Source organism: Dermacentor albipictus, chromosome 1 (genome assembly GCF_038994185.2).
Source record: "Dermacentor albipictus isolate Rhodes 1998 colony chromosome 1, USDA_Dalb.pri_finalv2, whole genome shotgun sequence".
NCBI lineage: Eukaryota > Metazoa > Arthropoda > Arachnida > Ixodida > Ixodidae > Dermacentor > Dermacentor albipictus.
This window is the reverse complement of record NC_091821.1, coordinates 313,173,085-313,201,003: the sequence shown is the minus strand read 5'-3', so window position 1 is coordinate 313,201,003 and position 27,919 is coordinate 313,173,085. Positions and strand designations below refer to the sequence as shown.

The 27,919-nt window shown below is 43.9% G+C and overlaps 2 protein-coding genes across 2 annotated transcripts in view; one reads left to right on the top strand and one right to left on the bottom strand.

Moving 5' to 3' along the window:
* Positions 1-545: 545 nt before the first annotated feature.
* LOC135904873 (uncharacterized) lies at positions 546-15,294 on the bottom strand. Its single transcript, XM_065435857.2, has 5 exons — positions 14,927-15,294; positions 13,379-13,481; positions 13,122-13,225; positions 10,910-11,085; positions 546-2,042 (listed from the first exon to the last, which is right to left on the bottom strand). Exons 1-5 carry the CDS (start codon positions 15,033-15,035, stop codon positions 1,767-1,769), a joined length of 768 nt encoding a protein of 255 aa, XP_065291929.1. The 5' UTR covers positions 15,036-15,294; the 3' UTR covers positions 546-1,766.
* Positions 15,295-18,413: 3,119 nt separating this feature from the next.
* Rpn2 (Regulatory particle non-ATPase 2) overlaps positions 18,414-27,919 on the top strand; it is a 106,994-nt gene continuing 97,488 nt past the window's right edge. Inside the window, exons 1-6 of the mRNA XM_070531577.1 lie at positions 18,414-18,573; positions 18,898-19,015; positions 19,120-19,183; positions 19,262-19,367; positions 21,559-21,749; positions 26,601-26,744. Of these exons, the coding sequence (XP_070387678.1) occupies positions 18,540-18,573; positions 18,898-19,015; positions 19,120-19,183; positions 19,262-19,367; positions 21,559-21,749; positions 26,601-26,744 (657 nt within the window). The 5' untranslated portion in view covers positions 18,414-18,539. The remainder of the gene's footprint in view (positions 18,574-18,897; positions 19,016-19,119; positions 19,184-19,261; positions 19,368-21,558; positions 21,750-26,600; positions 26,745-27,919) is intronic.

Sequence of the window (27,919 nt, the reverse complement as noted above, 5' to 3'; positions counted from 1 at the left end):
TTCATACTAGATACGAAACCAATTAGGTTCATCTTTAAAAAGTTCTTTGAGTCATACTGAGCAGCATACATGTAAGCATGCACGCAAACTTAATATTTGGAGTAACCTGCTGTGGTTGGCTATGGTGTTGGGCTGCTAAGCACGAGGTCGTGGGATGAATCCCGGCCACGGCAGCCGCATTTTGATGGGGGCGAAATGCGAAAACACCCGTGTACTTAGATTTATGTGCATGGTAAAGAACCCCAGGTGGTCGAAATTTCTGGAGTCCTCGACTACGGCATCTCTCATAATCAGAAAAGTGGTTTTGGCACGTAAAACCCCATAATTTTTTTTTCCTTCTTGGAGTATTGCTTTGTGGGTGTTCATTTTGCAGATATATTATTATTATTATTATTTGGCTTTTGTCATATCTGCAAATGCTGACTAAGCCCCTGCCACGTCTGTAAATGTTTCAATATGTTTTTGTGTTGTACCATGCTTAGTGCGTCACAGGGGCCCAGGAAAGCAGTCTCTAAAACATTTTTCGGATAGACATGTCACGAAGATGGTGTGTCAGAAGAACTTTAATTATGTTTTCTATACAGTTTCTGTACATGCATAAGTTCATTTGTTTCCTGGGGCACTTCAGGAAGAGCAAAGATTGCTTGACAAAAGCCAAACCAGCTAGCAAATAGCTTGGAGCATGTAAAGTGCTGTTCTAACAGAAGTCCCTTTCAGGCTGTGCAAAAAATAGTGGTTAAATTTCAAAAGATGCTAAAGGCTGTCAACATTGTCACATGGATGTTTTACACTGATGCTAGCCATGCCTTTTTGTTGCGTCTCAGCTAGTGAAACACAACTGACAATGGGTACTATAATCACTGCACTGGTCCTCTGCGCCATTTGGCAAACTTGTGCGCTCACTGTTGAGCCTGAAAGCTACATAGACTTGCTTGTGCATTTATGCACATGGTTATGGCTGAGGCTAACTTCATGTAGAAATTCACTCAGGCACTTCAGGGCTACTCTTGTGGCTACAGACACATAATACAGATGTCAAAGGGTGATATATTACTGTGCAGACTGCCGGCTTTTCTGCAGAACCTTTTCACAGTCAAGCAGGATTATCTTAATGAGCTCCGTTCAGTAGCAGTGCTCCGCTCTCGGTGGTTAGTGAAGATTACCAGATGGCTAAAACAGCGACACAGTAGTTTACATGGGGAGTGCAGACAACCAGACAACTCACTGTTTGCTGCTTTTTTTATCTGGACTCTACGGGGCTGTGCAAAGATAGAACACGTTATTATCCTGCCTCAATCATGTTAGTGCCCTGGGCAACTATGACACTATCCCTGCTGGACATGTCTATGAGTTTCTGTGGGGGATAAGGGGGATAGTGGGATATAAGGGGGATAGTGAATAGCCAGCTGCTCAATATTTATTCAGATATGAGATGGGTGGCTGGCTGAGGAATGCCAGAAATTAGCTGCTGCTCCAGCTGGGTGTATGGCCCATTCTTAGCTCTTGCAAGCTATTGAGTCATCACTAAATCTGCCACTAATACCTAGTGTAGACATAAAAGGAGCCAAGGCACTCTGTATTCAGGCTGCCATGGCAACATGGTTGATCTTCAATGCAGTAGCTCCTGTAAGCACTCTGTGCTTCTCATGATGCTGATATCCTTCAGACACCAAGATCTCATTCGTAGGCTTCTAACACGTCTTGCTGTGAAGAGGCAAGCTGTGCAAGGTATCTCGGTGTGGTCACATGGTGGAACTTGGAAATCGCTACCACAGGAAAGGCACCAACACCGCAGTTGAGCGCAGGTACTCGTGGTAGGCAGGGTCATTACCCCACTTGCGAAAGGCAGCATGCTCGAGCCTCGGCACCCCAGTGACACGGGTGATTAGCAGCAGGTCTGTTATGGGGCACAGCACACATAGGTACTCAGTCCGCCGAAACACAGAGCTGGCTGACAGGTACAGGCCAAGCCAGAGCAGGATCTCGCCAAAGTAGTTTGGGTGCCGTGATACACTCCACAGCCCTGTCCGGATAAAGTGACCCTGGCAGGAATGCAGTCAAAATATGTTCAGAAGCGTAAGTGATAATGTTATTATTTCGAGTTAATGGTGTACACAAAGACACTCAACAACTCATTTAGTGATTTTATCAAGCAATGATCATATGAAACCAACAATCATGGAAACCGCAGGAGGAATAAACTTAATTTGTTTAAAGGGACACTAAAGTGAAAAATGATTTCTTCTGCATCAGTAAATTACCGTTCTACAACACCAAAAACGCCACTCTTACAACGATAAGACGTTTGGTAAGGCAGAAAAAGCGCAAGAACGAAATACGGGTGGCGACACCTACTTAAGTTTCCGCACCTGGGGGCTGTGACGTCTTGGATATTGATGGCATCTTCTAAGGCCTACTAATTGTATATAGCGGTACAGATTGGCTACATTGTGTTCTAAAGGAACGAAATATCAAACATGGCAAGTTTTGGAAACCTTTATTCAGCCAACACGGCCCAAATGCGAAAACAAACTTTGGAATCCCTGACGTCACGCTGACGTACCAGCGCTGGGGTTTCGGTGCGAAATTCAAATACTGATACTTCGACCTTTATTTTCTCATCGAATGATCAAACTATTTTTTTTAATTGACTGCCTGCAGGGTCCTCAAACAATGCTTCATTAGTCTAAACTGATTTATTGTTTCGCTTTAGTGTCCCTTTAACATGCCAGACAACTGTAAGAGACGACTGAACTTGTGAATATGTTAATGCAAAACATTCTTTGTCTGAGTCGGCCATTTTGGGGTACCTGGCATACTGAGCAGCGTTGTGCCACTAGAAGGTGCAGTGTGTCTGGTGCATGAAGGTATGTGACAATGTTACGCACAGCAAACAATGAGAAGTTGTAGTTGTACAGATGACTGCAAGGTGTTTTCCCACTGCAGAAGCAGCAATGTGTTGCGCAAGCGATGATGTGCTATGCTGACAAGGTTGCCATGGAGTGAATTTTATGTTTATATGAGATGTATATGCATCACACATATGCATGTCAAGGGTGAAGACAAGCCACTCTTGAAATTTGCATGACTTGAGTAAGAAGGTGCATGTGTAAAAAAACTAAAACAAAACAAATATGATGGAAACAGAAAACATTTCATACTATGTGAATGCAATAAATGCAGTTGGAAAGTGGTAATGTATAAATAAGAGTGTGTGAAAATTAGAAATTTTGAACATGAATTAAAATTGTTGAATATTTGTTTATGTATAGACACAAGTGATAACACTTATTGAAGTTTATGTGGAGATGGATCTAAGCAAGTAATGACTGTTCCGAATGACTTTGATGCTCAAGAGAGTGAGAGAGATAGAGAACAACTATGTAATGCAAAGCCCTAGTCTGGGTTCACTGAGAAAAGGGAGGTAAGTTGCCAGCAGGGCGTGATTTTCCAGTCATCCAACAAAAGTGCCTAAAGATGCCTAAATAGACAGGTTGCGAGTTTGTTGTGTTGATTTAGGCAATATTTCGCTCACCAGTTTCACCTTGTTCGGATTCTTTTGAAGTGACTTGCGAAGCTGCAGTATTTCACTTCGCTGCTTCACCAAACACAACACACTACACCAGTGGTCCCAGACCATCTCTGACACCAGGCTGCATCCAGTCTACAAAGCTCAAGGGCTGCACCACTAGGCGTGCGGCATGCTTTCATTTATTTATTTATACTGCAGGCCAAGACGCTGGCCCATGCAGGAGGGGTAATACAGTGACAAGGCAATGACAGTGCAACAAAATTGAAAATATAAACAGTGCATGAAAAGGATGCAGCCTATAGCCGTGTTGCAAAACATCTAAATGCTTGCCTTAGCACAGTAACCACTATAAAAAAGAAGACCTGCACAGATGTGCCAAATAACAATAGAGCACTAAACAAAATGCTGGAAATTTCACAGGAAAACAAGAAAATAGTTACAAACACTGCGTAAGATTGTGCTTATTTATGGGACAATAGTTTTCCAACTCTTTTGCAAGGTTCCTTGATTGTAATACATGGACAGGGAGGGAATTCCATTTGTTAACAGTGTGGATAAAAACTATCCATGTGAGATTTTGTTTTAGCAAATATTGCCTTAAGGGAAAGGTTGTGTCTATGTCTTGCTCGTGCATTAAAAGGCGTTACATAATGAGGCAGGTGAAGCTGGATTTTGATACTCATGATGCTATATAAAAACTGGAGAAAACTAAATTTATTCCTGTGTTCTAGTGAACTGATTTTAATTCTAAGCATTAGTAAGGACGGGGAACCCTCTCTTTTACATTTTCCAAGGATAAATCTAATGGCCTTCCTTTGTACACACTCCAAATTCATAATGTTCTTGTTGGTATGAGGATCCCATACAACCGCAGAGTATTCTAGTTTTGATTGCATGAATGTGTTGTATGCTAGAATATCGGCATTTACCGGTGTCTTTTTAGGTTTTCTTTTTCACGGAACCGTAATTTACACAAAGCTGATAAACATCTAAGGGAAATATAGTCTGACCAAGAGAATTTGTTAGTGAATGTGACGCCTAAATATTTGTATTTTTTAACATAACTTATTATAGCGTCGTTTAGAACATGATAAAATGTGCTACATTCCTTTTCTCGAGTTGATTAATTGCCAAATAAATTGTTTAATTTGACACTGTAAGGTGACTGCTCTATTTATGAATTGGGACAACTCTTGCCTTGCGCCAATTGGGTGGTGTATCTGCTAAATGTAAGGATAATTTTAAAAAACCGATTAAGAATACACATACTACATGTTCTGCATACCTTCGTAAAAAAGCATTTGGAAGCTTATCAGGACCTGCAGATTTCCTAATGTTGATATTAGGAGCATTTCCAGAATGCCTTCTCTGGAAATCGTAATATCATGTAAGAATGACATATTTGCATTGCATTGTTCGAATTCGTCCATATAAGAGATCACACTCCTAAAGTAATCATTAAAATACTCAGCAATTATATGGGCATCTTCAATAATTTCACCATTAATCTTTATTTTATGCGTTACCTCTTTGGCTGACTTAAACAGCACGAAAACTTCTGTGGAGCACTTTAAATAAAATCAGCAAGGCTACGACTGAAAAATCTTTCTTGTGCAGTTTTTACTTTTGCTAGTAATTCAACTTTTAATTCTTTGAGATATGAACTTTTTTATTTATGTTTCTTTCTCATTCTTTTCAGCTTTTGCCTAGTTTGTATGATATCTCTGTTGATGCAAAGGCTAGATGGAGGTTTCTTGAGCACCTTTTATGTAATAAATCTTTGAGTACAATAAGGAACAGTGTCCCTGAACCTTTGCCATGAAAGCTTGACATTATCCTGGTCAATATTAAGGTGTAGGTCTAAGTAATCAATAACTGATTCATCATTTGCTTTAGCATAATTCCTAACCTCAATTTTTCTCAGGGTCATCTGACATTACTCACACTCATCGATGATGAAAAAGAAATAATTTTGTGGTCTGAAATGGCAGTTTCAATTTCAATGGTTTCTTCACTGAAAATTTTGCTGAAGAATAAGAGGTCAAGAATATTCCCTCCCTGAGTACATACACCGAGAACCTGCTGAAGACTGAAAGTTAGCATGACATCCATGTGTAAGTCAGAGGAAGGACTGTGTCCGTAACTCGACTTTTTCCATTCTGTTTGTGGGAGAATAAAATTACCAGTAGTTATTAAAGGGCCCCTGAAACGGTTCAGACAAATTTTGTAGACGCGTAGGGTACAGCTTAAGTAGAACATTCGCACCACAATTTAAGTGAAGTGTTACGTATTAATGGAGCTAAAAGCGATTAGAAGTTACCCTCCTCCTCAGCCATGCTTTTCCTCCTCAACTCGTTCGCCGAGCGAGCGGGGCTAAGCTCCGCCTTCGCTGGTCCTGCGTCACAATGCGACGTCACATCGTTCACTTCTGGTTGTTTTGGAGCCCACCCCCGTCCGCGCGAAACCTCTCCGCTAGCCGCTTGGCTGTCGACCCCAAGCGAGAGCTATCGAAGCAGTGTGCGTTGCGAGCATTCTGTCGTAGCTCCGAACGTGTCTGGTATTCCGTTAACCACACGCAAGCTGGTCATTTCAGCAAATGACTGGAGGCATAAACTCAAGCTGATGAAGGAACTTTGGCGTAGACGTACGTGAGCGGCCTGATCGGTCTGCACGGCCCAGACACTTGTTGGCGCAGCACTTAACCAGCCAAACAGAGCGCTAATATTGCTCTAACCAAGTGTAAAACATTTTAAACATTTATAAAAACAACGTGTTGATGATTACACTCCTGCGAAAAATACGCACCAGCAGCAAAGAAGAATACGCTTCGTTGGTGCTACTGTGTATGGTTGAGATCTATGCCACCAGGTGGCTGCACTGTGCAGACCAGCCCTTCTGCTCATCTCGGCTCATCCCATTACGGCACAGTCAAGCGGCCAGACCCTTTCCCCTTGCGCTTACGTTTGCCCTAATACGGGACTTGCGAAACGCTATTGCGTTAGTAATCTTCCGGTGTAAAGTGACGGCCACAAACGCGCAAATCCTGGTGCCGATCGGATAGCGGCAGTCCGATGCGCAGCAGCCAGTTCGCTCGTACGCTGCCTTGCTGAGGGACACGATGTCGCAGCTTGACATATTGCCAGTCACTATGTTTGCAGTCCACAAGGCAAGAAAGTCGAATCATAGTGCTCGCGAAAAGACTGAGACCAACTCTGACCGCGGAGCTCTCATCAAAATGGAGTACGTTGTAACACAAGCAGACGACACTTGCTGTGTGCCGGAAGTGCTTAAGTGTACTGAAAAATTGTTCTTGTGCATTCTCTTTATGTTACTTTCTTTTTATAAAAACAAATTAACTAACATTCCAACTATTACGAAGATCATTTGTTTACCATAAAGTTGGAAAAATTATCAATCACGCGCCCTGGTCAGCCAATCGGATAGCTCGCCCCACTGACGTCATATGGGTGATTTCGGTCATATGGGTAGGGGCAGCTTAAAATTCCGAGGAGCAGTGCGCTGCGATCGGCAGCGATGTGCATTTTTAAAATCTTATAATAAATTACACTTTGCGCAGAGCACTTAGATGTGTCAATTAATGATCAGAAGGACCTACTCTAACGACTCAGTACATTTGTAGAAAATCGTCGAAAGCGTTTCAGGGTCCCTTTAAGTTAGTTCTCTATATTTCGAAAGATTATCATATCATTTCTGCATAAACTGATCATCAGCATTTGGTGTCTGATACACAGAATGTAATATGCATGACGCTCCCCAAACAGAGACACTCAAAAACAAATTTTCATGGTTATCAATCCGATCTAGTTATCTTACATCAACACTAATAACTGTGAGGTCACCGCCTCGAGACCATCTATCTTTCCTAAACAGTTAGTGGTTTGGCGAAATGATTTCATTACCATGCACCCCATCGTGCAAACAAGTTTCAGATCTAACACATAGTACACGCGGATCGTGTACTAGTAAAAGATCATGCAGTTTCTCTATTTTGGTGGCAGTTTCTATACTTCATTGCTTCGTTTCTATACTGCTGCTACTGTGGCTGCTATTTCGTGTGTTTTTATCTCATTTCTGCACTCTCTTTTTTCTTTTGAATTAGTTTCCGCATGTTTTGTACGTCGTCTCAAATGTAGAAGTCATTGTCAACACGAATCTTATCATAAATAAGCCTGACTCTTTTGCCACTGTCTTTTTTTTTCTTGCGCACTGCTCCAGAGCAGACGGCGCTTGCGCAGTATATCTGCACAATAATCATTTTGCAAGGATATTCCTGTTCCCTTCAATTTTTGCGCGCTTTCCAAGAGAGCTTGGTTTTCAGAATAGTCCTGTAATAATGTAATGACTGGCCTATCTGTGGGTGCTTTCCCAAGTCTGTGGATTCGCGCAACAGATGTATAATTTATTCCTAACTTACCTTGGAAGACATCCCGGACAACCTTATCCTGTAGTATCGTTTCTGTTTCATTCGGATCCTCAGAAATTCCAAAAACTGAAAAACTGCGGTTTTCCAAATCAGTAAGTTTTTCTTGGTTAATTTTAAGTATTCCCTGCATTGCACTTACAGCTGCATTTACTTCTTCGTTTTCATCATTCTTTGCTTTTAATTCAATGATACTACTTTCCAAGCTTTTTAAATACTTTTCGAAACCATGTATCGCTTTTTCCATGGACTCAAGGCATTCTTTCAAAGAAGCAATGTCTTCTCTAATTGTCTGTTGGTCACTCATTAATGACTGGAACATTTCCTCAATGGTTGGACCTGGATTTTCTTCCATATCTCCACAAACTAGGAGCTGGCAAGAATTTAAACAATCACAGGCAATACTCATACACACATATGGGCACAGCAGTACAACCAGAAATCTATCATCACTGCTATAGTATTATCGGCACTATTGTAACTAACCTGTACAACATGACACATAGTCAGCGATGTCTGCCCAGCGCTTTTGCCATGCCCACTTTTGTCCTTTTTCTACCCTCTCCCTCTCTTTTTGAAATACTTGCCAAGCAGTCACATGGGAGAGGGAGTCGCAGTCAACACTGCATGTCTATGGGTTTGTATGGGTGTAACGTGATTCAAGGAAACAACGGTTTGCAAAATTGACTGCTATGTAGGTGCATTTTTCTGTACATGTCTTCCCGCTCATTGTATGTTGACGGAAACAAGTCATACCATACCCACCCCGACTATGGCCATTTTTAGGCACGCATGATCCCATTAGCATGCTATCATTACTTTGAAAGGTCCTTCTGTGTTGGCTATTCCATTGCCGACGTTTTTATTTTTCTGGCATGAGAACTGCTACATCTACCTAGCTAGAAGAAGGAACACTGAGAGTTGGGCGAGTCGGGCAGCAGAACAGTTGGGAGGGGACAGAGGGGGTGCGCTACTTGATGGGGCATGTGGGCTGCACCTGAGCATGCGGCCCGCATATTTGAGACCCCTGCTTTATACCCACATTTAGCAATGTACTGTTCCTTCGTTTGATTACTGTTATAGTCATGGCGCCCGGGTACGATAATGTTTCACTTATCTTTCATTCAAAACCTTATCTGTTGACTCGATGTCCAGTTGTGAATGGTGTTATACATGTATCAAATAATGTAAGTAAGCCCTTCTATTACCAAGCTGACTCCATGCAACATTTACATTTCATTTTATTTTATATAGAAGTACTATTAAATTTGCTTTAAAGATGTTGCTATTCAGACAACCCTGATAAAAAGTATCTGTGTAGTCATTATTAATGCTTTGTATAACATTGATCCTACACAATGTGGGATTTGCATTACTTTTGTTACTTTTAATAAATAAAAAAATATGGCGGAAGAAAAGGCAGCTTGCAACAAGTGGGAGTTCCTGACCATATACAAATGCAGTAGTAGATCTCTGACAACTATCGTAATCACATCTTCTGGCAAAAAATTAAAAAAATTGACAGTCACTTTAGCATATGCTAAAGAGGATGAAGGTGAAAGCCAGCGCACTCACAAGACATTCATTAAATTACTTGACATTCTAAAATGAATGCATTGTTATGTCTTATAACTTGTTTCCTCCCACCAAAGGTTGTGGGTTCGAGTGCCTTAATCAACTCTACCTTAATTAACTGTGTCTTAACACCAAAGGTTGTGAGCTCAACTTCCACCAATGGTCGTGGGTTTGAACATCAATGGTGGCAGCACCAATTTTGGTCCCGCCAAAGGTCGTGAGTTCAACTCCCACCAAATGTCATGGGTTTGAGTGCCTTAACTCTATCTTAACATCGCCTTAATGAACACCAAAGGTCACAGATTCAACCATCAAATGTGGCTCCATCAATTTTGGTGCCATTGAATTTTGGTCTCACTAAAGATCGAAGGTTCAACTCCCACCAAAGGTCATGGGTTCGAGTCCCATCGATAGTTGTGGGTGGCACAATCAATTTTGGTGCCACAACGCCACAGGGTCAAGTTTTTTATAACGCCGCACAATGAATTTTTCAATCCATGAGTGACTTGAGGCTTTTGCCTGAATATTTTCAAAAGATTGAGCTAAAGACAGCACCACAGCTGGCATCGAACATGGAACCTTCAAAGCCGAAGTTTGATCCTGCAACCAAGGGTGCCACATACAATGTAAGGGTGTGCTTTGCTTGCACAATACATTAATAAACCGCCACAGAGGTGAAAGAGAAACACAGGCTCTGAAGTGGCAGAGAGGGAACAAAAGCCTCCCAGAGCAAATTGTTTGTGCACTGCAGTGAATGCCTTTGTTGACCCTCACTCCTGCGGCTAAGCACAACAGGCTGCAGTGCACAGGGTTTCCAGGGTAGCTTCCAGAGGGCAGCATACCAATGCCAGGTGCCACCGTGTCGAGCGTTTCATATTGACACTTCATAATGCCTCCCAGCAATTTAAGTCGGCAAGTAGCTTGCACAACTGGAGTTGTCAAAAGCAGACATTTAGTGGTTCACTTGCTATGCATTTCGCTCTGTTGCGGCTGGTGAGTGCATGAAGTTTTTCTGGGTAATGCCACTGATAATGACACTGTACAGATTTATTCTCACTCTTAGTTTAAGACCTGTGACACCGTGTAAGAAAACACTTTAAAATTTTGCATCTTGTAGTAGAAGTCTCCAGTGAACAAATTTTGCAGGCAAGTTATAATTATTTGAAAAAGAAAATAGAATGCTTTAACAGCATTTATGGGACAGGACAAAGCTAGTGATTCCTTTTATTTCTTTGTTGGATGAACTGATATTGTGGTATGCCATGCGACATTTGCAATGCATTTTTATGTTGGTGGTACTTGAGAAACTTTTGGCCACTGTAGTACATTGTGCCCAGTTAAAGACAGAGGAGGAGGGGTACCTGGTTCTTGGGGTCTGCTTGGAAGGTGGCCTTCTGGTGGTCAGCAACTGCCTCCAGGACGAAACCCACCAGCCACAGCAGCCAGCCAGCGAGGTCACGTACTCCCAGTGGCAAGTCGGCCCACATGCTCGTGTTCAGAAGAAGTGTGGGGAAGAGAGTCACCAAGGTGTGCAGTGCTGCACAAGTGCCACCGGTGAAATGCATTTGATAAGGAGAGAGAGACAGAGAAAAAAAAAAGGCAGTGTGAAGGCAGGACACAGCGGGCAACAACAAGGCACAGCGAAGCACTTTTTGTCCTCTCTTATGTCTCATTCTCACGCTGTTTTTGTCTAAAAAGCCACGTATCAGCCAGTCCACGTAAGCACAACCTTAAAATCTATTCACGAACTGCTGAAAGCACAGCCAGTGGCCACAGTAATGCTAGTTGCAACAAGCACAGCTTTGAATGCATACCAGCACTGCCCAGTTCCAATTTTCTGCTCAGCACTGCATTCAACCATGCTTTCAATAACTTCATTTAAGGGCCTCTCACCAGGCCCAATTGTCAATTTTGGTCACACACCATAAGTTGTAAAAAACAGCCCAAAGAGCGTTCTACTGCAGTGGTTTAGCAGTAGCCAAGATAGAAGCAATGAAATGTTGGTAAAGCAATGGTGCCAGGAGGAAAGCTGCCGTTTGTTGCAGCAGATGCTCTCTCCTGTTGCCTCAACCAGTGCCTGATGGTGACACCCTCTTCCCACCTTCCACTTACACTAAACATACCAAACTACAAATATTTATTGTTGAGGGCTCAAATTATAATTATGCTATTATTATATATTAACAGTTTGGTTGTTTCATGGCATTATTCATCCAGTGAATTCCAAATTGGACCTATTTGGGCTAATTGAGATACATTGAGCCTCGTCAAAACCGCTTGGCATTTAGTTCCAATATAAATGCCCACACAAGTATAGATCACCTTACACTCCGTTACTACAACTTAGTTTTGCCACTAATAGTCCTAACTGGGGGTGAGCTTAATACATATCTCTATTAGTCTGTTGGCAGTTACTATCAGATTACCTATTGATTAATTTGTATGCAATCCAAGTTCCTATTGAAATGACAGGACACTTATCAGACTAATACAAATCTGAATACACGGCTCTTTTGTCATGACGCCTGCATCCAATTTATTTTTTTCTCCCTTCTTGATGTGAAATGCATTTCCAGAGGTGGTTCTAGGCACTCTGCTTTTCACGGAAACTCCCAAGTTGATTGCACTGCTGCTGGCTATAGCTTGAATATTAATACCTTTTAGGTCATAGAGAGCTTCTAAAACAATCTCTAGTCTATTTGTTCTTTGCAGACACCACGTGAGTGATGTGAAAATGAAAGCACAATATGCAAGTGTCATTATGCTGGCATGGCAAGTGGCCCCTCCAAGAGCACACACGTTTGTTTGAATTTTCAGCTGCTTTCATGGCACAAATCATTGTAATAATTTGCAGACATGATTGTCATCACATGTTCTATGCACCGCACTTGTCTGTTTGCAATGCCTAATCCTGGTGAGGGACCCTTCATTATAGGGTGCTTTTGCTGCCCTAGGATTTTTTCCCCTTGCAGAGTTTTCTGTTTCGCCCCCAATATTTGCTTCGTTGTGCTTACTTAAATGTCCGATTGTGCAATGTATGGTTTAGGTCAGCAATGTGTTCCAGTCTATGGCATGCACAAAATGCAATGTGGGGAAGCTGAATGATTGCATTTAAGTTGTTTGCAAAATGCATGTTCTCACCAAGGAGTTGCTGTTCTCAAATCAGAGGTACAGGCAAAAGACATAGGTGCACTTTGCTTCACCTAGTGTCCCAGAATCATGCTTACAAAAGACTTGCGGTACTCATTGACACCATAAATTGAATCGCTTGATAATGAACATTTTGATGATAGTATTTGCCACTGCTAACTCTTATCACAAAGGTGTATGTTAGCTGTTTCTGCAAGAGGATGCTCATAGTGTGTCCGGAGCTGCAGTGAATGCCACCCTCCCTCCCTTTTTAACCTCAAGTGAAACATATGAAGTAGGCTACAAAAAATGGAGACTATGCCAGCTATGTGGCCACCAGCCTCATAGCTCGCGGTCACATAGCTGTGTCACAATATTGTGTCACATAACACAAAATTCTCAATCTTGCTAGAAGGAATAATATGCTTAAAGAGCAAGGCTTGCCTTGCAGCGTCCATAAGAGAAAAAATTTCCGTCGACGTGGTGGTGCAGTCTCCCGTGAATCTTGGCTGTGCCATAGCTTGCGAGTGAAGAGGTAAAGACCAAGCCTGAAAACAAGTGTATTTTGCAAGGCTTTTCTTGAAGGGCACACTGGCCTTGCCCTCTGCCACTTTGTCCTTAATGGAGCAATGAGAGTAAGGCTGCTTATTATTTAGAGTCAAACAATAACAGCAGGCCATGTGCCCACTGCCGCTACGAACCTGATTGCCCACAGCACGACCAGCCAAGTATGGATCCTCTGTCGGAGGGAACGGCTGCCCCAGAAGTAGCTCAACAGTGCCAGCAGAATACATGTACACGAGCCTGCAGGTGGCATCAGCACTTGACCCAACTAGCATGCAAATCTTAAGCACATTAAGGACACAAAGCCCAACTGCCATCATGCACTGCAACTTTGCGTTTCTGCTGCGCCCCCTGATATCAATCACACCCTTTCCCAATTTTGATTCACCATAGCGTCACTTTAAGACAAACAATGTCAAGCCCATTTTCCCAACCAGTTAAACATGCTGAAAGACAGCGTGGGGGAAGACAAACATATTATGCAGGCAGATGAACAGTTAGGGAGACTATAGTTTTTTCACAAATGCAGTGTGCCACTGTTAAGCTAGCATTGTGATAAGGTGAAAGACTTTCAAGCTTTGTTTGTGTTTGACTTGAAGGGAACTTGACTGTGAATATATTCACCACTGCATCACCTTATAACTGCTTTGTTTGATACTGATGTGGGCTCAATGCTTTTGGGGAGGTTATCTGGCTCTGCCCTTTGCTACCAAAGCTCCCCTTACATCATTCAGGCCGACCTCAACAATGCCTATTTGCTCAGTGTGAATCGTCACTGCCTTCTTATTGTAGCTATCATTCCTGTTCATGTGACTTTACCAGTCGTCACTCTTGAATCTTGCCTATGATGTGAAAGTACCTTGATTGTTTCATATATGTGTCTGTTTCGCTTTCAAAACAGAATCTTGCAAAAAGTTAGCTGCATACGGCAGTACCTAAACGACGCTAACATGTGGAGCTAAAAACACGAAATTGCTGGTTTTTGAGCGTTAACTTATTGCAGTCCACCATCCTTCTTTTACTTACACAACTGACAGCCACTGCTTGTAAGCCTTTTTCTTTTTTCATATTGTTCTTGGAACCAATGCACACATACATTAACTAAAGCCTTATCTTTTCATTTCACAACCAGCCAAGAGCCTGAGGCATGCTATGCAGCAGCTTAAAATCAACCGCGTTATTGTTACGAGCTGCATGCATAATGCTCCTACAGCTGGCTGCCAGTCTAAAACCCAGGTTACTTTGACAACGTGAAACTGCCGTTTTACACACCACATACAATCGACAACGGCTTTTAATGTTTAACACAGGCTAACAATCCTGTGTACAAAATTTGCAGACAAGGAAGGTCGCTCAACACGTAGTAAACAAGAATGCGGCACAGTAATATTATAGCATGAAATAGAATAAATTGTGTCGCGGGAAATCAGACAAAATAACAGATCGTTGGTCTGTAAATGTCTTGTATTTGCTTTATTAGCACATTTACGCAACATTTCGTGCAACACCAACGGTCTGTAAGGGTACTAGTATTTTAATCCGTTAAGCCATTGCAGCAAGTAGCATGAATAGACAATTCCTTAGCTTTTCCTGTGAATTGTGTAATGAGACAGGCGACTTGTTCCGCACAAAATAAAGCACACTATGCTATTACAGGGAATGATGAGACAAGCATTGGAAATTACCGACTAGTTCGAAGAGAAGATCGGTCCGGAGCACCGCGGAAACCACGAAGAAGCCCCACTGAATGCCAATGTTGATAAGCACGCAACTGATCAAAATATTGCTGCGCATCGTAGTCTCGGATGGGACGCACTGCCTAAACGTTGACGCACATAAAGGCCACCGATTTTAAATGTTGCCACAACATAGGAGAGACGAAACCACGCCGCGCCTCTGCACCCAAATAATATATTTCACATGACAAAAATTTAGTTAAAAAGAAGAAAGGTACGCTGCGCTGCTGGACGTCGGTGACAAAACTTCAGGGTTGATGACCTTCCCTTTAGCCCAGCCCCCTGTATCTTGCAATGCCTGTGTGTGGCCTGTGTAACCGCGCTAAAAGCAGGCGTAAAGAGGACGACACAGTACATCGGAAGTATATTAGTGTATCCAGTATATCTATGTATCAAGTAAAATTGTGCTAGAATTGTTATTTTTCGACAGTTTGCTGTTGGGCTAGTTGATATATATTTATATGTAAAGGAAACAGCCCATTGAACGCTACAAGCTTGTGCCCATAGAGTTATTTTTGTCCCGTTCAATGCGCTCTGGCGGGAGCTGGGAGCGACTGATTCATTCCGCTAGGATATAGTGCCTAGAATATACTGGCTAGTGTGCCGTCCGCGGCCTCTCGGGTGGCACCAAATGCAATGAATGCCGGCGGCTGCCACTAGGGGCGCTGCAGTGCAGGTGGGTGCCGCGGCACCATCCGGTCTTCGTAGCCCGCCGTGTTTCCACAGCATCGGCAAGCGGGCTGCTGCGCGTTTTGTTTTTATTAAGCTGTAGCAGCAGCACAGTTCAAATGTGGGCAGCTGATTTATAAATCAGGGTTTGTTTCGATTACAACAGGCTTCTCTAGCGCTTGTCGCTTGCGTGAAAAGCGTGTGCTAGCTCAGCTGGGCTTCGAGCGGGGAACCTGATGTGTTTCTATGCTGGCGAAGAGAAAACGTAATTTCTAAGGCAAATGCCTTGACCTCCATGTTCCAAGGCCGTGTTGCGAGGTACAGAACATATCACACGATCCAAGGAAGGCCAGAAACGAACCAAAGCAGAGATGCTAAATGATTAGCAAATTTAATTATTCATTATAGTGATTGGATTAAGGGGATAAGGCTGAATTAGAGGGATTATAGGTGTATTAATTAAGGATTAGAGTGAATTGGAGTAGGCTTTACAAGGCTTTCGCCTTCGTACGTGTATATCTTCGGCGATAGCTAAGGACACTTGTTTTTTTATTCTAGCGATGATGGCAGCGTAATTTTTTAAGGGTACGTTTCAGGTTACATTTCTCATTCTAATAAAGTAAGGGAATTCTAAGGTTACGTTACTGTTCTATTGATGTTATATTAATGCATAACCATTCAAAACCGCTGTAACCGATCATCTTTTGAAATGACTTGAATTTCTGTGTTCTGTCTTTTTATTTTATTTGCTGCTCTTTCTGCCTACTATCTTATTGCTGTCCTCATAGGTTTGAATGTTTTTGATGGTTTGTAAACCATGTACCCATCTCCTCACAATTCCCATTGGGCCCAGAGGATAGGATAATAAGCAAAAAAAAAAAAATGCCTGTAAAATGGACTGCACGTGGTGTTCCGTGTACTATACATTTTTTTATACCTGCTAAATACGTGCAGATTTCTTTTTATGTCTGATATACGTGAACAAAAATAGGAAACAGATATTTCATTTAAGCGTAACAAAGATTTTATTCATGCGTAACAACAGTCAATCGCAGGCATATAAGACAGCCCTAGATGAGATAATGCACACATACATGAATAGATCGCGCAGTGACGCAGTTTCAGGAGCTTCTGCCGTTGCCTTTGCGCTTCCCTCTCTTTGTTGATGCCTTTTACAAAAAAAAAAAAAAAAAAACGAGACCTCAAGAAAACAAAGAACTTTGCAACTGCTGTCAAAAGCTGGTTTTTCATGCTCTGGGCATCCTGGTTGTGGAAAGGCCAGCTGTCTGCAGCTGACCTGAAAAATCAGCTATACTCGCTACATGTAACTTGTTTTTGCCGAAGAACACAGTAAAAGCATCTTCCCCGGCCTTCACAGCGGTTGACGTCTGGCTAAGATAGACAAGCAAGGCCTCCATTGTCAAAATGGGAAGTGCAATAATGAAGCAGCTCTGTACTAGCTTCAGCTTTACTTACGCAAAGGAAGCCTGCACAATGTGGTCAAGAATTTTGGGCAGTAATCTATCGTGCAACATAACCTGCAGTATAGTAGATCAAAGCACTACTGCTCGTTTTTTCTTCTTTTTTTCCCCCTGGTACTCAGGAAAAGTAAGCTGAATGCTTAGCAAACTCAGGAAATATCGTGGGTATAGCTTAGGGTTTCAGGCGTGGTCACGATGGAAGAACACTTCCACCGTGGGCGTGTTTTATCGCGGGGTATCTCGTAGACAACGTCATTCACGGTGATAGAGAACGCGCGCTCGACTAAGCTGTTTTCGAACTGTTTTTCACAAACCGCAGCAGTTGGTGCCGGCCTTCTGTCCGTTCTCCTGATCATTCTTGCCCATTCTGCTGCCGCTTCGTATCAGATGGTAGAGTGAACAAGGATACACGCCCTTTGTTCGAGCGGTAACCGCTTCCACACAACGGCACAAAGCAGGTCCTCTCCTTGCACTGTCTCATGCTTCGGCATTTTTTCACCGCCGCCGCATAGTTCTCGCAATGACAGGCACACGAACATAACAGCCACGCACTCACTCTTTGACAACACCAAGCACAAACACGCAACGCTGTAATAACACTGAAAACGCAAACACAGAAACCGACGCAACAACTGCGAAACTGATATGCGAAGCAGACGACACGCGCAGTCTGCACCCACCCGTGTGGCAGCGACCTCTGCCGGCCATCGTAGGCATTCATTGCAGGCGGCGCCACGCTCGTCCATTGAAAAGAGCTGGTGCACGGCACACTAGCCAGTATATTCTAGGCACTATAGCTAGGATCACTGGCGACTGCGTGGGCGACTGTGATCTCTGTGGGCTGAATGGGCTCCATGGTATACTAATATGAAACTCTATGGGCTCCATGATCGGCTGCGGTCATGGAATTTCTCATATAGTGAGAAACTCTATGGTACAGAAACTCTATAGTATGTCTTCATAGAATGAAGAACCAGCTATAAACCCCTATTTCGGAAGCATGACCACCATACTTCGGGGGCACTCCAAGGCGCTGGCGTATAAAGTCCTTACTGGCGTAAGCTCCTTGGCATGTTTTTTTTTTTCCTTAAAAATCAGGCAAGTAGCATTTTCAAGTGCTGCCATGAACAATCCAAACCATAATAATAATTTTTTGTGCAAAATTTTTGCAAGAACAGAGCAGCCTTGAGTGCGAAAATTTTATTTTATAATAGTGCATAAATAAAAAATACACATCTCTGAGGCTATTATGAAAATTATAACGACTATGGCTAATTCTAAATAGATTGATGTTGGCTACCGTTGGCTAATTTTGCGGCGAGCAAGGGCAGGAGAGCAGCGGCGTCCGTGAGTCAGGGAATTTCGTCGACTCCGTCGTGAATTCTCAAATTCTGCTGACGTCCACCGTGAGAATGGTGCAGTCAACAATGAATATCACTTCAGCAGGTGAGGCGTGGCGAATATATCTGTGTTTGCGTAGATTTTTTCCTTCTGGCAGTGCTGTTCAGCGTGTCGTTGTGACCAGTAACGACATTTACATCATCGTGGTTGCTTGTTTGGAAACTTGGGATGCCGTGCTTTGTTGCAAATAAACATGACAAATGTGATTGTTATCATGGTCACACAGAACTCTTTCTTTTTCTCACCTGTGTGAGACGGCCATGCGCGTCATGCGACTATGACAGCGATATTCCAACGAGTCGTAGAGCTCCGTTGACATGTCAGTATTGCACATAGTAAAATTTATCGTTTTGTGTTTCTCCTTTTCAGCGGGAATAATTTCCCTGCTTGAAGAGAACCAAACAGAGCTCAAAGTGTTCGCCTTGAAGAAGCTGGACAACATTGTCGACGAGTTCTGGGCTGAGATCTCCGAAGCAATCGAGAAGATGTAATGACGTTGACTTTAATGGCCTATTTCAGATCGTCATATTCAGCTCTCTTTTGTTTTCTCAATGAGACTTATCAATATTGTCTTTATTACCCCCTTTTTAGTGAGGTTCTGTACGAGGACAATGCTTTTCCTGAAAGGCACCTGGCTGCCCTGGTTGCATCCAAGGTCTGTGAAGTGGCCTTAACTTGGTTTGAGTGATTGACGTCTTTTTTTTTCGTTTTTTTCCTTCGGGTTTTCTACCAGGTTTACTACCATCTTGGCTCATTTGAAGACTCCCTAACTTATGCCCTTGGTGCGAGCGAGCTCTTTGACGTAACAACATCGTCTGAGTATGTACAGACCATCATATGTACGTATGATTTTCTTATGTATGTAATAACATTAGGAAACTTATTCGGGATATCACGTTTAGGTGTGCACATAGGCTAGAGCAACAAAGATGAGTGTGTGAAAAAAAAAATTAGGTGACAAGTGTGTGATCGATAATGCCCACATTGCATTCTCGAGTAACGACCCTTCAGTACCGGAAGCCCATCTCGAGGTTATGCTTTGCCTACCGCAGGCACTGTAACGACGTCTTGGATGCCAAGTTTTGATTATCACATTATTGCACTCCAATGTCACAACCGCAAATATTGCTTGTTTAGATGGTTAGGTTTAAACCCTGTTGAGCCAACGATGTAATTCTCCCAAATGTACATTCATCCTCAGGCCACTTGTTCCACCCAATGCACAATGCATGGACATGTTATCTTTCATGGAAGGTGGCCTCGCCACAGAGAACAATTTAAACACCTCTTGTCAACCTTTATTGCTCTAAGTAGACCCATTCTTTGCAATAATTGCATTTGCTGCATCGATTCAATTAACATTCAGGAAAGGAAAATTTTTTCATCCACCTGAGCTTAGCACAGAGTCACAAAGGAATTCCATACAGGTTTCCCAAAAACAAAGCTTGCACTGCAATCCACTGGCCATTTGGTTAGCTCAAATGGTAGAGCGACAACCCTGGAAAGGGTTGGTCCTGGTTTCGTTCCCCAGAGCAGGACAAATTTTTCTTCAACTGTGATGCCTTGTTACTGAGAAACCCGGATGGGTTTCTTTTGTAGCTTCGTGCTGCACTCAGGTGGATGACAATTTTTCCTCTGCATGAACTTCTTCCTTCACCTTGCTGGCTTCCGCAGAACTGATTTGCTAATAACATTTATTCAGCGGGATGCTTAACCATGGCAACTGCTAATAATTTACACTATGATGTTGCTGCTGTTCATCTTGTCAGTGAATTGACAAGTATGGGATGCGAAAGTGACGTTGATGTAAGATGCCTGTCAAATGCTAGTTCAGAGAGGGTGCACAATGAAAAAAGTATTCACAAAAATGACTAAGAAAACAGCCCCTTTAGAGGAAGCAAGCTGCTACTTTCCATGACACAGCTCAGTGTAAATGCTAGCTCTATGGTGAGGTTAGGTTACACCCAGTTTTATATGCGCTCTAAATGGCCATGTATATTGAATTAGCTGGTTGAGCACACGAATTGCGTTTTGAAATTGAGTGAAACATGCAAGTGAGGAGTTTGTAGGTAATAAACACAGATGACTGGTGTTGTATTCATGAAGCTTTCTTTTTTTCTATATTTCTTCCTTGCTTTGGCTACTGCCATTGCTGTCATCTTGAACACTGTCATGGTTGGCTTACGTCCATTTTACGAACCATTCTTGAATACAAATGAATTTGCGAATATGAACTCTGCTGCAAAAGCATGGTCTGTGTCCATGAATACCATAGACTGACGTCTTTTCTTCGCTTGAAATTGATGTAAAATACTGCATATCATATTGACTGCAAATAAAGATGGGGACACCAGAAGAGAACACAAAAATGACACAGGTGGGAACTTAAGATATGCAGTAAACACCAACTAGACCAAACTGAAGCTCTTCTGATATGAAATAAGCTTGTGAGTGATTGGTTATTGTATCACCTGTGAACCAGTATTTAAAAAATTAAATTTGGTACCTGTAATGTAGAGGCAGTTCTATGGATCTTCTGCTTTCTGTAGAGGAGTGACAAATGTGCACATCGACAGGGGAGGGGGGAGGGTATTCTGTAAATGTCCACCTAGTGGGCATGCCTTACAGACCACCATCTGCTGCTGCTGAAGTGCTGATTGGCTGGGCTGGGGTACCAGTGAGAAGAAAACAGGCACCCTCAGCCAATTTCCTTTTTGCTGGCTCCCCTCCAGCCAATCAGCTGCTTGCTGAAATGGACAATCTACTGGGTGGATGCTTATGGAATACACCCCAGGCTGGTGTATGCCAGCTGTTAGGAAGGGTCGTCAAGTTTTTTAGCATCAGGTGTATGCACTGTATTAGAACAGGTCACTGGTTGCACGAACAATAGACCTTGTCTTTGACTAGTCTTTCATTGTTCCCTGGAGGCATCTGTTAGAAATACTTGACTGTCTTCTTAACAGTTGCATTGGACTCAATAATTACTTAAATCTGGAAGTTGAAGTAATTGTGGTGCCATTGTGTCTGCAGCCAAGTCCATTGACCACTACATAAGGCTGCGCAAGCAGCCCGAGGAGAGTGAGGGCATTGACGAGCGATTGGAGGCCATCGTGAACCGCATGTTCCAGCGCTGCTTTGATGATAAACAGTACCGGCAGGCTGTGGGCATTGCGCTCGAGACGCGCCGCATGGACATGTTTGAGAAGGCCATCGTGGCTTCAGTGAGTGTGTATTTCACTTTGTGTTGGTAGCAGTGGCAGTAGTAGCTGCATTTGTAAGCAGGACAAGGTTCCTCAGCCACTGTTAGTTCTTTAATGCACCTAGGAGGTGTATTGTAATGAGTGTTGGCTAGGCGATTTGACAAGAAGCTGGAAAAGGACAAAATAAATGTACATTCAAGTGCAGAAATATATAAGTAAGAATATCATGGGAGCCTAATATACTGCATGAAAATGTGCTGGTGTAACATGTAATTGAAATCGACTACTGGATGACTCCTCGTCTGGTTGAGAACGAATTCATATTAGTACGAGGAAAACCAACAAATATGGCTAAAATAAAAAAATGTCAGAGATTTGTCGGCTTCCTCAAACAGGTTTTAACATTTAGCAGAAACCTGTGGTTATATTTTATAATTTAGGGCAATTGAGACAAAAACGGGACATTCGATTCTATCATGTTGAGGATCTTCATATTGTCACGCTCTAACACAAGAATAAGTGACAGTAGGATCAGCCAGAGATGAAAAATGCCAAGCACTGAGTGATGGTTCTCCAGCTGGCGCGGGATCTTCGACTTCGTCGTCTTCTTCGCCGTTTTGCTGGGCACGCAATGCTGAATGTTCGCTGGCTCAAAACACCAGGTGGCATTATTCCCCCTCCCTATGAAGCATCGACTCGATGCTCAAACACAAAACGTACACGAAAGGTACGCGCATTAGGTAGGACAGAAAAAAAAATGGGGGAAACGCGCTAGCACACATACGGGCATGCACACGAGGCAAAAAAAAATGGGATCTGTCGGCGGGAGCAAAAAAAAAAGAAAAAAAAATCACTTCGCAGTTCTTTGGAGGACGACGCGACGACAGCAAAAAAACAAGAGTTTGTTTCACCAGTAGACTTAACATCACCGTGCAAAATACGGCTTGAGGCGGACGACATGTACAGTCTCTGCGCGTGGTAAACGGCGCTTTGGCGATGGTAGGTCTCCGTCTGGAATCACTTCATAGTTCACGTCACTTACACGCCTTAGTACTGTGTATGGTCCGAAGTACTTGCTCAGGAGTTTCTCACTGAGGCCTCGCCGTCTAACGGGGGTCCAAACCCAAACTTGGTCACCAGGCTCATAGGTAACTTGTCGATGGTGAAGATTGTACCTTATGGCATCTGTACACTGCTGCTGCCTTATGTTGACACGGGCCAGTTGACGTGCTTCCTCGGCACGTTGAACGTACTCCTCGACGCCAGGAGCTAACTGGTCGAGCTGATCAATGTCTTCATATGGAATCATGGCGTCTAGCATAGTTTGAACATCTCGACCATAAACGAGGTGAAACGGCGTAAATCGTGTAGTTTCCTGTGTGGCAGTGTTGTACGCAAACGTTACGTACGGCAGGATTTCGTCCCACGTTTTGTGCTGCACATCGACGTACATAGAGAGCATGTCTGCCAGTGTTTTGTTTAGTCTTTCTGTCAAGCCGTTAGTCTGAGGGTGGTATGCAGTGGTCTTTCGATGAGTCGTGTAACTCAACTTCAAGATGTCGTCCAGAAGCTTCGCCGTAAATGCCGTCCCTCGGTCAGTGATGATGAATGATGGTGCGCCATGCCGAAGCACAATGTGGTGCATAAAGAACTGGGCAACTTCCGATGCTGTCCCGCGTGGTAGTGCCTTCGTCTCAGCGTAACGCGTCAAGTATTCAGTTGCGACAATGATCCACTTATTGCCGGAGGAAGACAAGGGAAATGGTCCAAGAAGGTCCATTCCAACTTGAGCAAACGGCGTACGCGGAGGGTCGATGGGTCGTAGAAGGCCTGCAGGCTTGAAGGGTGGTGACTTTCGGCGCTGGCATTCACGGCATCCTTTCACGTAGCGTTTGACGCAAGCAGTCAGGCCAGGCCAGTAGTACATTTGCCGTACCCTGTCCAGAGTCCTTGAGTAACCCAAGTGACCAGATGTCGGCTCGTCGTGGCAGGCTAATAGGATGTCGTCGCGAAGGGCTTGAGGAACTACTAGAAGATGTGGCTTGTCGCCGGCACCTGTGTTTCTTTTGTATAGGATGCCCTCTCGAAGGCAAAATGACGACAACCGTCGCGAAAGTGGGCGAGGAATGGGCGCGATGCCGCCTTCTAAGTGATCAATGATGGGCCTTAACTCAGCGTCCGATCGTTGTTTAGCGAGTAGGTCCGGTCTGCTGAGGGCTCCCAGGAAGGCGCTGTCGTCTTCCTCGTCAGGATTCTGAGATGCAACAGGTGCTCGTGATAGCGTGTCAGCATCTTCATGTTTCCTACCAGACTTGTATACGATGGTGATGTCAAACTCCTGGAGTCGCAGACTCCAACGTGCCAATCGTCCAGAAGGGTCTCGGAGGTTGGTCAACCAGCACAAAGCGTGATGATCGGTCACCACTTTAAATGGCCGCCCGTAGAGATACGGCCTAAACTTTGTAGTAGCCCAAATAACCGCAAGGCACTCCTTCTCTGTGGTGGAATAATTTGACTCTGCCCGTGACAGAGTGCGGCTCGCGTAGGCGATAACTCGTTCAGTTCCGTCTTGCCGTTGCACCAGGATAGCTCCGAGACCGATATTGCTGGCGTCAGTGCGTACTTCTGTGTCAGCATCCTCATCAAAATGACCGAGCACGGGAGGAGAAGACAATCGACGTTGTAGCTCCGCAAAGGCAGTCCGTTGTTCATCAGTCCAGAGGAATGGTACGTCGTCACGTGTAAGGCGAAATAGCGGCTCTGCAATCTTCGAAAAATTTTCAATGAAGCGCCGATAGTAGGCACACAAGCCCAAAAACCGTCGGACACTTTTCTTGTCGGTTGGAGTGGGGAAAGCAGCTACAGCATCAGTCTTCTCGGGATCCGGCCGAACACCTGCCGCGCTCACGACGTGACCAAGGAACTTCAGTTCCTCGTAACCGAAATGGCATTTCTCTGGCTTGAGTGTAAGGTCAGCCGATCGAATGGCTTCGAGTACATTCCGAAGCCGTCGAAGGTGCTCGTCAAAAGTCTCCGAGAAGATAACGACGTCATCGAGATAGACGAGGCAGCTTTTCCATTTGAGGTCAGCGAGAACTGTATCCATCATTCGCTGGAATGTGGCTGGCGCGGAACAGAGGCCGAAAGGGAGTACTCTAAATTCGTAAAGGCCGTCCGGAGTCACAAACGCGGTTTTCTCACGGTCCCGCTCATCTACTTCAATTTGCCAGTAGCCACTTTTCAGATCGATAGAGGAGAAATACTTCGCGCGCCTCAATCTATCCAGAGAATCGTCGACACGAGGCAACGGGTGCACGTCTTTCTTTGTGACGTTGTTTAGCTTCCGGTAGTCAACACAAAACCGAAGCGTGCCATCTTTCTTTTTAACGAGAACGACTGGCGATGACCAGGGACTGCATGAAGGCTGTATTACGCCGTCTTGAAGCATTTCCTTCACCTGCGTTTGAATGGCATGTCGTTCGGTCGGGGAAACACGATAAGGCAGTTGCCGTATGGGGGACACGTCGTCATAGGTGATGATACGGTGTTTCGTAATCGACGTTTGACGTATCTTCGACGAGCGTGCAAAGCAAGAGTGGAACTGGAGCAACAGCTCACGGAGGTGTTGTTTGTTCTCTTCAGGAAGCGTAGGACTAATGTCGACGTTGCGTATAGATGGTTCAGCATTGTCGATTGCCTCGGAAACAAAACACTCCGTGACGTCAGCGATCGGGTCGGCGTAGGCGATGACAGTACCGGGGAAAAGGTGCCGGTGTTCGTAGCTGAAGTTCGTGACAATATGTCTGAGTTAAAAGAGAAGCTGAAGCACTTTTAAAAAAACAGTAACCTTTCAGAATAAATATCCTCCCCCCCCCCCCCCTTCACCTTGAATGTGAAACTCGTCCACCATAGGTCGCTTTAATTTAGCCAAAATGAGCAGTGGTATCTGCGGGAGACACCCCGAGTCAGTTGACATGCTCTGATGATGAAGATGATCATGACATCATCACGGGTATTGGTGAGGCGGTAAATTCGAATAGAGCACTCATGTGACCCAAGTTTCTTGCTGCTCTGCTCGGTGCGTGAGAGGACCGAGCTGTGATGAAAATTTAAACGGTGGTTGCGGTGCTGCTACGCACACAACCGAAAAAATACCTTAAGGAGTTGAATGATACTATGGCAGCCTTACAGACCACCATAAATCTTCCATTTCTTAAACCTCGTCAGTGTCCTTTTAAGTGATGAAACCATGTGTAGTGTGAATGTGGTGTGCTGGTATTTTAGTCTACAGGCTGTGGTGCTCTGAAAAGCAACATCACATGGATCAGCTTGTGCACTCACCCCCGTATTCAGAAATGCAATTAAGTTGAAGCCCATGCTTGACTTGATCTAAGTGATCCCTATCGTGAACGCGCCGAAGGAAACGCAGTGAGCGTCTTTGGGCACGTTAACGCCAGGCGTCATCTAAATCAAGTCAAGCATGGGCTTCGACTTAAGTTACATTTCTGAATACGGGGGTCAGTGACATCAGCCACACTTTGTACATCTGCAAGCCACAGTGCCACATGGACTTTTAGAGGCTCTCTATCCCACCCTACTGGTTTTCTGCAGTACTGTAGAAGCCACAGATAGCCTTGGCCTACAAGGAATGCAAAAAAAAAAAACACCTACTAGAGTGCATTCATATTCTTATTGTCTACTCATTGTGAACGTTGTATCTTTATGTGACACCTGGAAAGGCATCAATGCAGATACGAATGTTATTACTGACATTGCTTGGCTACAGCGGCAAAATGTAATCATTCAAATAAGCTAGAGCCAATAGAATTAACATGAGCTCATAGTGGATGCCTTTGCTTATTGCGTTGGCAGAAAGAAATTCCTGGAATGCTGGCCTACAGTGCCAATGTGGCCATGACACTCGTCCAAAATCGGGCCTTCCAGGATGAGGTGTTGCGCACCTTGGTTCGACTCTACAAGAATCTTGCCACACCAGACTATGTCAACATGTGCCAGGTATGTTGGAATATTGTGCCAGTTGTGTGTCAAATTTAACTCCTTACTGTATGAATTCATATTTCTTTGTGCAAAAAGTAGACAAGCCTTCATTTAGCCTTGCAATGGCCTAACAAACCTCACATTTCTAAAAAAAAGTGCACAATTGAGATTTATTGAATGGTAATTGTCGCATATCATATAGAGTGGAACCTCGTTCATACGTTTTGGAAAAAAATGTGAGAAAAAGCTTACTAATCGGGAAAACGTACGGTCCGAAGTAACTAAAAAAATTTGACAGACTCGACTATCATTGACATCTACATAACGTGACGCGCGTCAAGCTGATGGTGCTCCTGAGGCCAGATGCGCCTTTTGTTGTTTTCCTATACATGTAGTGTGGTGTTTTAAGAGGGCAACAGGAAACCGGAATGAAATCAAGCTGGTGGGCGACACCGCAGGGAATGGCAGCACATTTGAATCATCGCCTAGTAAAAGCTTGCAGTACGCTACCAATGGCACAATGCGCTACGCATCACGCATTGTAAAACAGATAGGTGAAGATGCTTACTGCAGTAGTCTTGGAGGCGATAGCTGTGAGTGCGGCGACCCGGCCGGAGATTTGCTGGTACCGAAATAAACTGTGCGCGCCGTCATTTTCACGTGAGACAGGCGTTTATATACTGTTGTCGATCACGCACGCCTCGCACCTTTTTTTGTTCACAATGAGGTCTAGTGGCTAGAAGACGTATACGATCCCAGTCTGCAGAAGAGAATGCTGTCGCGTTTCAGTAATCGCCTATTAAAAGCGTGCGCTACGCTTCTGATGGGACCACGCGCTGTGAAACAGAGGCGAAGATGCTTATCGCAATAGGATTGGCGGTGATAGCTGTGAATGCCACATGCGACGGCCCTGGAGAACATTTGCTGGTAATGAAATGAGAAACTGAGTGCGCGCCGGCCCTTTCATGTGAGATGGGAGGGCGAGTATTGCGGTGAAGCTGCCACAGCAGTCTATATACTGTTGTTGACCCCGTGCACCTCGTGCATTTTCTTGTTAAAATGGGATCTAGCGGACGGAAAACGTATCATATTATCGTAGTGTGGTGATGTATTGAACATCGCTGCTGAAAAATCGTGCGTTCTGGGAACGTATCAGTTGATAAAAAATGAGCGCAACTCTATTGGGTCATTTT

Bases quoted from the DNA above. Each gene is read 5' to 3' on its own strand.
- LOC135904873 (XM_065435857.2), bottom strand. From the start codon at position 15,035: ATGCGCAGCAATATTTTGATCAGTTGCGTGCTTATCAACATTGGCATT. The intron at 13,226-13,378 runs GTTCGTAGCGGC...ACTTGTTTTCAG, and splicing joins GTCGTGCTGTGGGCAATCAG to GCTTGGTCTTTACCTCTTCA. The intron at 2,043-10,909 runs GTACCCCTCCTC...CATTCCTGCCAG, and splicing joins AAGCAGACCCCAAGAACCAG to GGTCACTTTATCCGGACAGG.